This window comes from Octodon degus, unplaced genomic scaffold (assembly GCF_000260255.1).
Source record: "Octodon degus isolate 3935 unplaced genomic scaffold, OctDeg1.0 scaffold00017, whole genome shotgun sequence".
Classification (NCBI taxonomy): Eukaryota; Metazoa; Chordata; class Mammalia; order Rodentia; family Octodontidae; genus Octodon; species Octodon degus.
In genome coordinates, this window is record NW_004524593.1 from 8,436,184 (window position 1) to 8,447,400 (window position 11,217).

An 11,217-nucleotide genomic window follows, 5' to 3' on the forward strand; every position below is an offset into this window, starting at 1 on the left:
AAAAAAAAAAAAAAAAAAAAAAATCAAGTTTGTTGAAGTGTTGTCAAGTATAAGGGGCCCTGCCAAGGAAATATCAGGAGGAAGAGCCTTCTAGGTAGATGCAACACAATGCCAAGAAGCCAGAAACAATGCTGTTGGACCAGAACAGCAGTCCTTGTACAAGAAGTTAAGAAGAAGGGAAAGAGTAGCAGGAAAAAATCAGACATAAATATGGACCACTCAAAGAGGGCTTATAAGAACTTTGGTTTGGTATTAGGATATAAAATTTCTAGAGTTCACTAATCTGTGAAGTAGATTAGTACTAAACAGGAAGTGAAATATTCTGACATTTCTTTTATCAGTATAACTTTACACAGATTCAGAGAAATGTAAGAAAGTTATTATGTAGGTGGTTAAGATAGGTTTTAAATTGTTATGGTTTGTGTCTTGTCCCCCAAAGCCTTATGCAGTCATTGGGCAGGCTTCTAGAACTTGTCATTAATTCATGATCTGGTACTGAGATTACTGGTGTGAGTACTGCTGAGATTACACATGTGAGTGCTACACCCAATGACAGCCTATAACACAGTATAAGTAAAGAAGAGAGGCTTCCTCAGTGCTGCTCCTCTACCTACTCCTCCCATTTGCTCTTGCTGTTTTCCACCACATGAATTGCTGGCCTCTGCCATGAGCCACTCTGCGTGGGAGCTAGCTAAGTATGGACTGAAAGCTCCACACACCTTTCTTTCCCTAATTTTGGGTGTCAGGCATTGTGTCCCAGCAACACGAGAAAAGTAACTAAGACAGAACTTGGTACCAAACTACATGACCATGTGGATTACGAGCTTTTGAAAATTGCTTATGGGAAAAGAGAGGAAAGGTTTGTAGATACTGTCTACAAGAGAAGCACTGGAACAGTTTTGGCTGTCGTGTATGAGAGATTCTGGTCAGAGCTCAGAAGACCAGAAGACTGACAGAAATCCTGCCTGTAAAGACCAGGCTGGGGAGGCTTCTTATGGGAAGAAAAACTGCATTGGTTGTTGGAGTTGAAACAATGTGTTATGACGTGGCAAAAAGTTTGAATTTTGCTCATGTCCAGAGACTTTACTTGAGACTGAGATTAAGGGTGGTAGACTGTTTAATCTGGAAAAAGAAATTTCAAGGCAGTTGAATGTTGAGGCATGGTTATTGTTGGGGGCATTTAGTCAGATTTATGTTGAGACTCAAGAGCAAAAAACCCAGCAAGATAATTTAAAATGTTGTGTGTTTGGCCAGAAAGGAAGTGCCAATAAAACTATGGACTGCAAAGATAGAGCTAAGAGGATTGCCACTGCTGAGAATGTACAAGAGAATGGACAGCATGGTCCAAGGGTATCACAGGAGGCAGCAGATCTCTGCCCTTTGCAGCCTCAGAACTGCAAGGGTGAGGGATTTTGCCTTGAGGAGAAAGCCACAGAGCCCTATGTTCCAAAATGGTGACACAGACCACAACAAGTTACAGAATGGTACCACCACATAGAATGTGTTCCTGGGAATGAGGTTCAGAGTGTTCACTACTCCAGGTACTCAACCCCTACAGCCAAGAGAGAAGAAAACCTGGCTATTGCCCCAGTTGGCAGCAGACCTTGGCATCATCCCTATGGCATTGGTTCTAGGCCCATGCAGAATGCAAGAGTTGAGATTAAGAAACTCCCACCTAGATTTCAGAAGAAGGCCTGGGAGGCCAGGCAGTGTGCCCCTGGGAGGGCAGTGCGTGGAGCAGAGTGAAAAGCCTAACATGCAGTGGAAACCCCAGAAGTTTGGAAAAGCCAGGAACGTGAACTGTTGGAGGAAAATTGCAAAGAGGAAGCAAAGTCAACTTAAGGGAGAAGGCATGGGAGTAACCAGCAGCAGCGGTGCCATAGAAGTGGAGTCACACAGAGCTCTCAATTTGCCACAGATTGCTCTGGATGTTCCACATGAAACTAGAGAACTTAATGTTTGCCATTTTGGATTTTGGACTTGCTTTGGTCCCAATGCTTTTTATGTCCTGCTGTTGTGTACCTTTTGGAATAGTTATGTTTTTCTTGTGCCACTGAATGTTGGAAGTGTTTAACTTTGATTTGTACAGGGGCTCTGAGCTAAGAGTTTGCCCTAGATCTTGGGGGAGACTTGGGAATTGGGACTGTGCAGCAATGCTGAAACTGTTAAGACTTTGGCAACTCTTAAGATAAAATGCCTTTTGTATAAAGGGATGTACACAAGTCTTTGGGGGGCCAGAGGTAGAGTGTTGTGGTTTGTGACTAGTTGTCCTCCCAAAGCCTCATGCAGCACTGGGACAGACTTCTAGAGTTTGTGATTAATTCCTGATCCAATACTGGGATTATGGGTGTGAGTACTGCACCCATGCATAGCCTGAGGAAGACAGGCTTGCTCACTGCTGCTCTTCTGTCTCTGTTCTTCCCTTTGGCTCTTGCTGTTTTCCACCACCACGAACTGCTGCCCTCTGCCATGTGCCAGTCTGCCTTGGAGCCAGCTAAGTATGGACTGAAACATCCACAAACTGTAAGTTAAATAAACCTTTCTCCCTTAAATTTTTGGTGTCAGGTATTTTCTCCCAGCAATGAGAGGAAAGTACGTAAGATCTAAATGAATGAAAGAAAAGAGAAGTCTCAGCTGCAGATACACACGTAGAAGTCATCAGAAAATATTTGGATAAACAAAGACAGGACTGATAGAAAAAAGAAGTTCAAAGACTGAGCACTAGAACATTCTGAAAACATTGATATTCACAAAGAACAGGAGGATTGGGAAAACTCAGGTATGGAAACTAAAGCATGGCCAGGAGAGTAAAAAGAAAATCAGGCAAGTGCTCTGGAAGTAAAGGAAAAATGTTTGGTGGTGTGGAGATGTGGTAAAGATGAAAGTAGGCAAATAAGATGGGGACTGAAAAGTAATCATCAGACCCAGAATCATGCAGGCCAACAGTGACAGCAACAAAAGAAGTCTGCATGAAGTGACAGTGAGAAGAGTACAATCCTGATTGGAATGGATTCAATGAAAAGTAGTATGAAAAAACACATGATAGCCAATAGAAGTAATTTTGCTGCAATACAGATCAGATAACTGGTCAGTAACAGGTGAAAGAAAAGGATTCAGAGAGGATTCATGTTTTGCTTTAAGATGAAAAAAGAACTGCATGTTTTTAAATTGAAGGAAATAATCTAATGATGAAGAAGACACAAAGTAAAGTGAACAATATACTATGCTGGGCAGGAGAATAGACGGGGTTGGCCTTAATGAGAAGCTTTTTTTTTTTGGTGGAACCAGGGATTAAACTGAGGCCCTTCTGCTTCCCAGGGAAGCGCTTATTCCACTGAGCCATCTCCCTGGCCCTTAATGGGAAGATTTCATGGCCCATTCATGGTAAGAGCACATATGAGTCCAGAGGTGTGCAGGTGGAAAATGTGATCAGAGCTTGTGGAAGTTATCTGCTGCTGGTTTCAGTCCTCCTACTGCAAGAGGAAGCAAGAACATTAGCTCAGAGTGAGGATGACTGAGATTACACAGGCAAATGGAGAGTGTGAAATACTAACCTAGGTGCTAAGGCTGAGTACATTAGAGTAATACAGTACATCTACCAAGTAACAAGCTGCGGTTGGTAAATATGAATTTAAAGTAAGACTAGTTAAGAAAGGTCAGTTTTCTCTTGTCACTTTGAATTCCACAAATATAGCAGAGAATTGAATTATAAATATAAACATAATAAAACAAGAGTAACAGAAAGAGGTAGGGAACTGAAGTGTCACACAAGGGCTAATTATAATAATTCTCAGTAGAACATAACCTGGGTAAGGAGGAACAAAAGTATCTAAGTGGAATAAGAAGTGAATGGATGGTATAGTGTGTTGAAAATTTTCATACTTTTAAATCCTCAGAATATAGTCATTAGCATGAAACTTATTTTTTTTTTTTTTATTTTATGGAAGGGTCTACAGGATGTTCAGGGTTTCACTACCAGATTGGACTCATAGTGATCCACCTGTTGATAGCCTCCCAAAAGCTGGAATTATAGGCATATGCCACCACGCTCAGTCTCTATCACTGTCTAAGCGCGCCCCGGGGGGGCGGGGGGGGCAGAGCTGGCACGGTAGGCCCGGGGATCGAACCCCTGGCCCCTGTGCCTACTTGAAGGCACTTTAATCTGCTGAGCTATTTGGCCAGCCCTGAAACTTAATTCTTGCCCCAGATCTGAGCATTACATTCTGACCTCCTTATTCTTTTCCTTCCCAAAAGAGGTAAAATTCTTGCACATACTATTCATGGTGTAGTACCTAATTTTTCCCAACAGTATGTTCATCCTTTTTTAAAAAAAATACTTTAAATTATAAGACTTTTTTATGCATTATATTTTAAAAACTTCAATTTACTTTACTTTGCTACACACTGTCCAATTATTGAAACTTACCAACTACTAGTATATGTAAAACCAACAAACGGCAGATGGTGTCCAGAAAATGCAGTGTGTGTTGGTGGGGGCATTGTTTCCTGCAGGAAAAGAAAATATTTGGTAAGAAATAGGTATCTGTAATTAATAGCTGGACTATAATGTTAATAAGAAATACATGGCTTTGGAAATACTACTTATTTGGCACAGATCTTTCATGATATAAAGGTTAGACCATGAACACTGATTCTGTAAAATCCTGATAAAATGAAGACTTAAAGTTTGAGAACACAGTCATTATTAATACATTAATGTATCTGTGAGTTTACATTAGAAGCTAACATGTTTGTAAATTCTAAATCACTTCCTAATGCATTTGAAATTATTCAAGACATAAAGAACATAAAAACTTGTTATCCTATATTCATATTCCTAGTTGAGGGTGAAAAGGAAACACTTTGTTTTCTCATTTAAGCTCTTACACTATAACCAAATGTCCTTTATAAGGTCTATTTGGTCCTATGACTTCCATATTTTTGGTCTTTTGCAGAAAATTTCATTTTTAAAAATGTCTTCTAATCATAACAATGAAGTGCTATCTAGAATTTATAAGTAAGGTAGCTTTAATGTTGTTTTACAGAGAAAATAATGTGTTAGATAAACTTCCTTCAGTTAGGAGTTACAAAGCTTTTACACATGAGTTCAACAATAATGAATCAACAATCTGTAATACACAAGTCAGGCGTCGTATCGCATGCCTCTAATCCCAACACTCAGAAGGCCAAGGCAGGAGCACTGCTAACAGAGGCCAGGCTGGGGTACAACGAGATAAAGGCCAGCCTAAACTATACAACAAGACCCCATACATAATATACATACCATATCAGGTACCTTTAAACAGAAGCACTTACAAAAATAAGTTACATATTCTTAAACTGATAAAAATGTTCTGACCAGAAACTCTTAGGCAGCTACCTTTGTATGTATTACACACAAAGCTAAAGGTCAATGTTAACTAATGCAGTGTTCACTGTTAATTGCACATTGTAAGTACTGTGAATAATCAGATTCACCTGTAGTACACACTCAACTTGAAATGCTAACGATAAATATAATTCCATTAAAATAGTGGCAAGGAAAGTCCACTTATTTTTTTTTCTTGTAAAGTTTAGGAAGAGAAAATGAAATAGAAGTCATCTGCATTGAATATATAACCAAACAGTAAAAAAAAATTATATATATATATATATATATATATATATTAAAAATATCCATACAGAATTAAAATACAGGGAGTAAAATAATTGAATAAAAATATAAGCTCAATCAGGTGCAGTGACACACACCTACAATACCTGCCTGTAAGTCCAGCTGCTTGGAAGGCTGACGCAGAAGCATCACTTGAAGTTTAAGGCCAGGCACCATAGCAAGACGTTATGCTCCCCCACCAAAAAAAAAACCGAACACCTAACTAAACAAATAAAAGCTCAAAAAGGAAAAAACATGAAAGTTTTATGTTTTTGCTTCCCTAAATTTTATCTCAATATAACTTAATGACTCACAGCAGAGGCGACACATCCTGTGGGGCATCTGACTAGACTGCTTGTCTGCTATTTGCCTCAAGCACAGCCATACCCTCAGGCTAGTAAGGGTCTTACTTTCCCCATTCATTTCATAGCTTATTTGCTACTTTTAGCAGCAATATAAGCAGTGTGGCTATTTGATCCTACAAATCAAGTCTCCCCACTCTAGCAAACAAATTGCCCATTTTTACAGCCAGCTCCCAAGTACTGGTACAACTGTCACAACCAAGTAGGTGGTATGAGCGAAGGGAGGCGGTATTTGTGATTTTAACCAAAGTCCAGTGGTTTTTCCATAAATAAATCTTTATTTCCCTTCAGTTAATATATTAAGCTCTGAACTGACTGGTTTGGGCAATTTTTGTCCTGTTTCATGGCTGGTTTTAGGGAGAGATGTGCCAATCCTTTTACTTTGCCATCATAAAATCAACTAGAATATCTCATCTGTCTTCATTAGGAAACCTATCAGCATAACTTATCTCAGAAGTAATCCTTTGAATTTTTTTCTTAGTTATAGGTAACTGTTGACCTCAGTTAACTTTCTTTTATTTCTAGATTTGTGATAAATAAGCCATGACTATTATACTTCGACTGTTAAATAATTAAGTGGTGCTAAAAAGAAATCCTAAAACATTACTTTTTTTTTTTTTTTTTTTTGTGGAACCAGGGATTGAGCTCAGGCCCCTGTGCTTGCCAGGGAAGCGCTTATTCTACTGAGCCATCTCCCCAGCCCCTCCAAAACATTACTTTATAATCATATTGAAAAAAAAAAAGTATCACAGAAGTACTTTATATCATACTTACAGAATTTTTTAAACAATCATCATCCACATCAAAATTTGATGTATCTGTTGGGCTACTAACTTCAGGAATATAAGGTGCTTCACAGTTTTGAATGTTATCCCAATCAATGCCATTAAAAAATGGGTGTTTCTTGAAGTCTTCTATTCCATTTTGACCAAGTCGATGTTCTCTGCTACAAATGAGTCTTCGAATAAGATCCTTAGCATTTTCAGAAACATCAGTCACTTGGGCTGGAAACTGAAACCTCTCCTATACAGAGAACAACAGAAATATAAATATGAATCATTTCTGAATATACACCAGAATTCTTTATTTTCTCAAAAAAGCACTTCCTTTGAAAGGTATCTAAAGGAGAGCAGAGATGAATAGATTATTTTGCTGAATTTTAATTCCATATGTGACTTAAGTCACTGATGTAGTACAGACAATATTAAACAGTATGAGCACAAATGTGCTAAATATAACATTTAAACGGATATGATAATAAAAGAATTCATTAAAAGCAGTAACATTTGACTTATTTCCATAGAATGCAGATAATAAAAAATCTTCATATACAATACAAAATAATCACCTGACAGTAGTAAACATTTTTGAAGAATACAATACCTGACATAAATCAAAGTATTTACTCATTAATTCATTTACTCCTCACAAAAATCTTCTTAGGTGACTACTCCTATTATAACAATCTTACAGAAGAAACCCAGACACAGTGCTCTAGTAATTTTCTCACACGTCACACAACCAGCAATTCAAAGCTGATCTTGAAATGAAGCTGTCTCACTCAAAAACCTGTGCTATTAAGTGCGCATTACATTAAAAGATTTCCTGTAACTATTTTCAGTTTCTCATCTCTTCACTGCTGTTTAGAGCAATATCTTTGTAGCATAAACTCTATAAAATTTATACAATAACTAATTATTAAGCAACTAATCATAACTACATCACCAGATTAACATTTCTTTGGGAGTATTCATATTCACATTCATCTTTCCTGTAATCACTCAATGTCTTCTGAAACATAATCAAAACCTTTCCTCTTCTTACTGTATACAATCTATTCTATTTCACTTAGTGCTATTCTAAGTGGATTCAAGCTTTGCAAATTTATCCTGCTATGAATTTATACTGTTTTTAATGTATAGTGATCATAAATAGAATAAATATTCTGTATATACATCTTTGCCATAATGAACATTTTTGTCTGGTGGAGTCTTAGAACTGAGATTAATCATTTTGTTTCCCGGATTCCCGGGGAGTGAACTGAGGGACTTCATATTATACCACAACCTTAGCCTGTAAAATTCTTAAATTTTGCGACAGGATTCCTAAATTGGTAAATTTCCTGGGCTGGGTTTAATCTTGTGATTCTCCTGTCTCAGCCTCTCATAGTGCTGAGATTACAGGTGTGAGTCACTAGGCCTCAATCTCATTTTTTAACACCTGTAACCTTCACAGAAAGGTTAGAATTTACAGTCCCATCAAAAACACTTCAGAAGGGGGCCAGCGAGATAACTCAGTAGAATAAGCACTTGCCTGGCAAGTGCAAGGGCCTAAGTTCAATCTCTGGTTCCACAAAAAACAAACAAACAAACAAAAAACCTCAGAATGCTCATCTCATCACGTTATTTACATACTGTATGTACATATTATTTTTTTCTTTATTGTTGCCAATTTGACCAAAAAAAAAATTATCATGGGGCATGTTGACATACACCTGTGATCCCAACATTTAGCAGGCTGAGGCGGGAGGATCACCATGAGTTTAAAGCTACAAAGTGAATTCAAGGTCAGCCTGAACTACATAGTGAGACCCTACATAGGGAGACATTTCTCAAAATGAAACAAAGAAATAAAATATCTCATTCTTAATTTTATATTATGTTGTTACTAAGACTGAGAATAGTATGTTTATATGCCTTCTACTCATGATTACGTGTATAGTAAGTACTGACTTCAACTGTCTATGACCTTTCTTATTCAAATAGAGATCATCCAATTTCTTACTTTAAACAAAATACAAAATAAAGTTAAAATTAAGACTTTTATGCATAATTTATGGGTTCTAATTATTTGTTATTGTTTCCTTTCCTATAAAAAGAAAGTGATTTTTCATTGTTTTAGAAAAATATTTTCTCTTTAATATCACATTATTTTACTAGGTTTTATTTACTATAGCTATTTTTAAAAAGTAGAATATACTAACTTTGTGGTTCATGATTTTTCCGTATGTCTCCACTAGAGATTCTGCATAGAATGGTGTTTCTCCATAAAGCATTTCATACATACAGACTCCCAAAGACCACCAGTCACACTCAGGTCCATATCTGCCTTTTCCATCTTCCATGGCTTGAAGGATTTCAGGAGAAATATAATCTGGAGTTCCAACTGCCACTGAGGACTGGACCTGAAGAAATTCACATTTTTATTAATCTACTGTAATATATTAAGCTAATTTTATATTAAAAATGGCTACAGTTATATACAATATACAACAGAAAATTATCTAATAACAAGTACATTTTGTCATCATCTGAGTTTAGTTTCCTGGTATATAGGCTAAACTCTTGTTTTAGAATTTTTTTGGTAGGTTAAACTCTTACATCATCTCTGTATTAATGGTTTTCTGGATGTCATAACATGGCAGAACCTTAATTATAGTTCTTACTTAGATAACTATATCTATATTCTAAATCATCATAACCATAAACAAATTGGATATTGGATTTATATTACTATTACTGATTTATTGATATTTCTTTCTGCAGCATATATATATATATATATATATATATATATATATATTCTCCACATAAATATATGGACCTGAAGATTTTACTATCAGATAGGGGAGCTGATAATGCAAGAAATGTAGACCAATAATAGAGATTATATTCAAATTAATGGAAAACTAAGAAAAACAAAGGTTAACAATATATTGTAGAGTAAAATATTTACTAACTACTAAGATATTTTACAAAAGGGGAAAAAGTATCCTGCAAAAAATAAAGTCTCACGGGGACAAGGAAATAGCTCAGTGGCTTAAGAGTCTGCCTGGCAAGTGCAAGGTCCTGAGTTTGATCCCTGGTACCAAAAAAGTAAAAAAAAAATAAAGTCTTAGGGTTGGCCAAATAGCTCAGTGGATTAAAGCACCTGCAAGCAGGTTCAGGGACCAGGGATTCAATCCCAGGGCCTGCCAGACAACCACACTGCCAGAGAAGTTGAGATGGGCAATTGAGACTGGGTGTGGTGGCACATGCCTATAATCCCAGCTCTTGGGAGGCTGTAAACAGGAGGATCACTATGAGTCCAATCTAGTAGTGAGACCCTGAACATCCTGTAGACCCCTCCCTAAAATACAAAAGTAAACAAAGTCTCAGCCACGTGTGATGGTACACACCTATAATTCTAGCATTATGGAAGGCTGAGGTAGGAGAATCACAAGTTTGAGCCCAGCCCAGATAGGTAGGAAAACCCTCCCTTTAATGAAAAAAGCAAAAATCCCAGGGACATAGCTCAGTGAAAGAGCCCTTGGTTTAATACCTAGTAGTCAAAAGACAATGGAACTGTACCTTGAAAGTGATGAAGTAACTTTCAATGTAGTATTCTCTTTGTAAATTATGATGTGTTAAAGACATATTTATACAAAAGCTGAGAACTATAATTCATAGACCCTTTTAGAGAAAAGTACAGAAAACATAAAACTGAACTCCGATGGAAGAATGTGATATGAGAAGCAATCATAAACAAGGATATTAATAAAGTTGAACATATATCTATATGGTTGTTAACCGAATAACACAATTTATTAAAAAAGCAGGAGAAAAAGCACAAGGAAAAGGTGCCTAATTATTACTATAGCGTTGAAAAATAAGTTTCTGTTTTATAGAAAATGTAACTATGGTTTGCTGGATTATGAAGAAGAGGAAGAGGAACAAGAAAGAGGGGAAAAAGTGATGAGAGGAGGGGAGAAGGAGGAAGAGAAGAAAAAAAGAAAGTTTTGCGATTTAATCCAGTCTTCCTACTGAGCTACACCCTCCATGTATTTTATTTAATTTTTTGGAGACAGACTCTGACTAAATCACTAATTCACCCAGGCTGGGCTCAAACCTGCAATCATTTTGCCTTAGGCTCCCAGAGTGCTAGGATTACATGTACCACCATTGCAACACTTTTAGTTCTCATTAAACAATAATTTTCTCTTCCCTTAGTGCCTGGCAACCTTTCAGTCTCTTTGAATGTGGTCTACGTACCTCATATAAATGGAATTATATAATAATTTTTTGTGTGACTAGTTTATACTACTTGGCATAATGTCCTGAAGGTTTATCTGTTTCATAAAATGTGTCAGAGGGGCTGGTGAGATGGTTCAGTGGTCTAAAGCACCTACTTAGAACAAACTTAGCAAAGCACAGGGACCACGGT

At 37.0% G+C, this 11,217-nt stretch overlaps 1 protein-coding gene across 1 annotated transcript in view; it reads right to left on the reverse strand.

Annotated features, from left to right (window-relative positions):
* Cdc42bpa (CDC42 binding protein kinase alpha) overlaps nucleotides 1-11,217 on the reverse strand; it is a 358,545-nt gene that overhangs the window by 166,790 nt on the left and 180,538 nt on the right. Inside the window, exons 7-9 of the mRNA XM_023710189.1 lie at nucleotides 8,999-9,199; nucleotides 6,790-7,038; nucleotides 4,427-4,506 (exon numbers count right to left, since the gene is read on the reverse strand). Of these exons, the coding sequence (XP_023565957.1) occupies nucleotides 4,427-4,506; nucleotides 6,790-7,038; nucleotides 8,999-9,199 (530 nt within the window). The remainder of the gene's footprint in view (nucleotides 1-4,426; nucleotides 4,507-6,789; nucleotides 7,039-8,998; nucleotides 9,200-11,217) is intronic.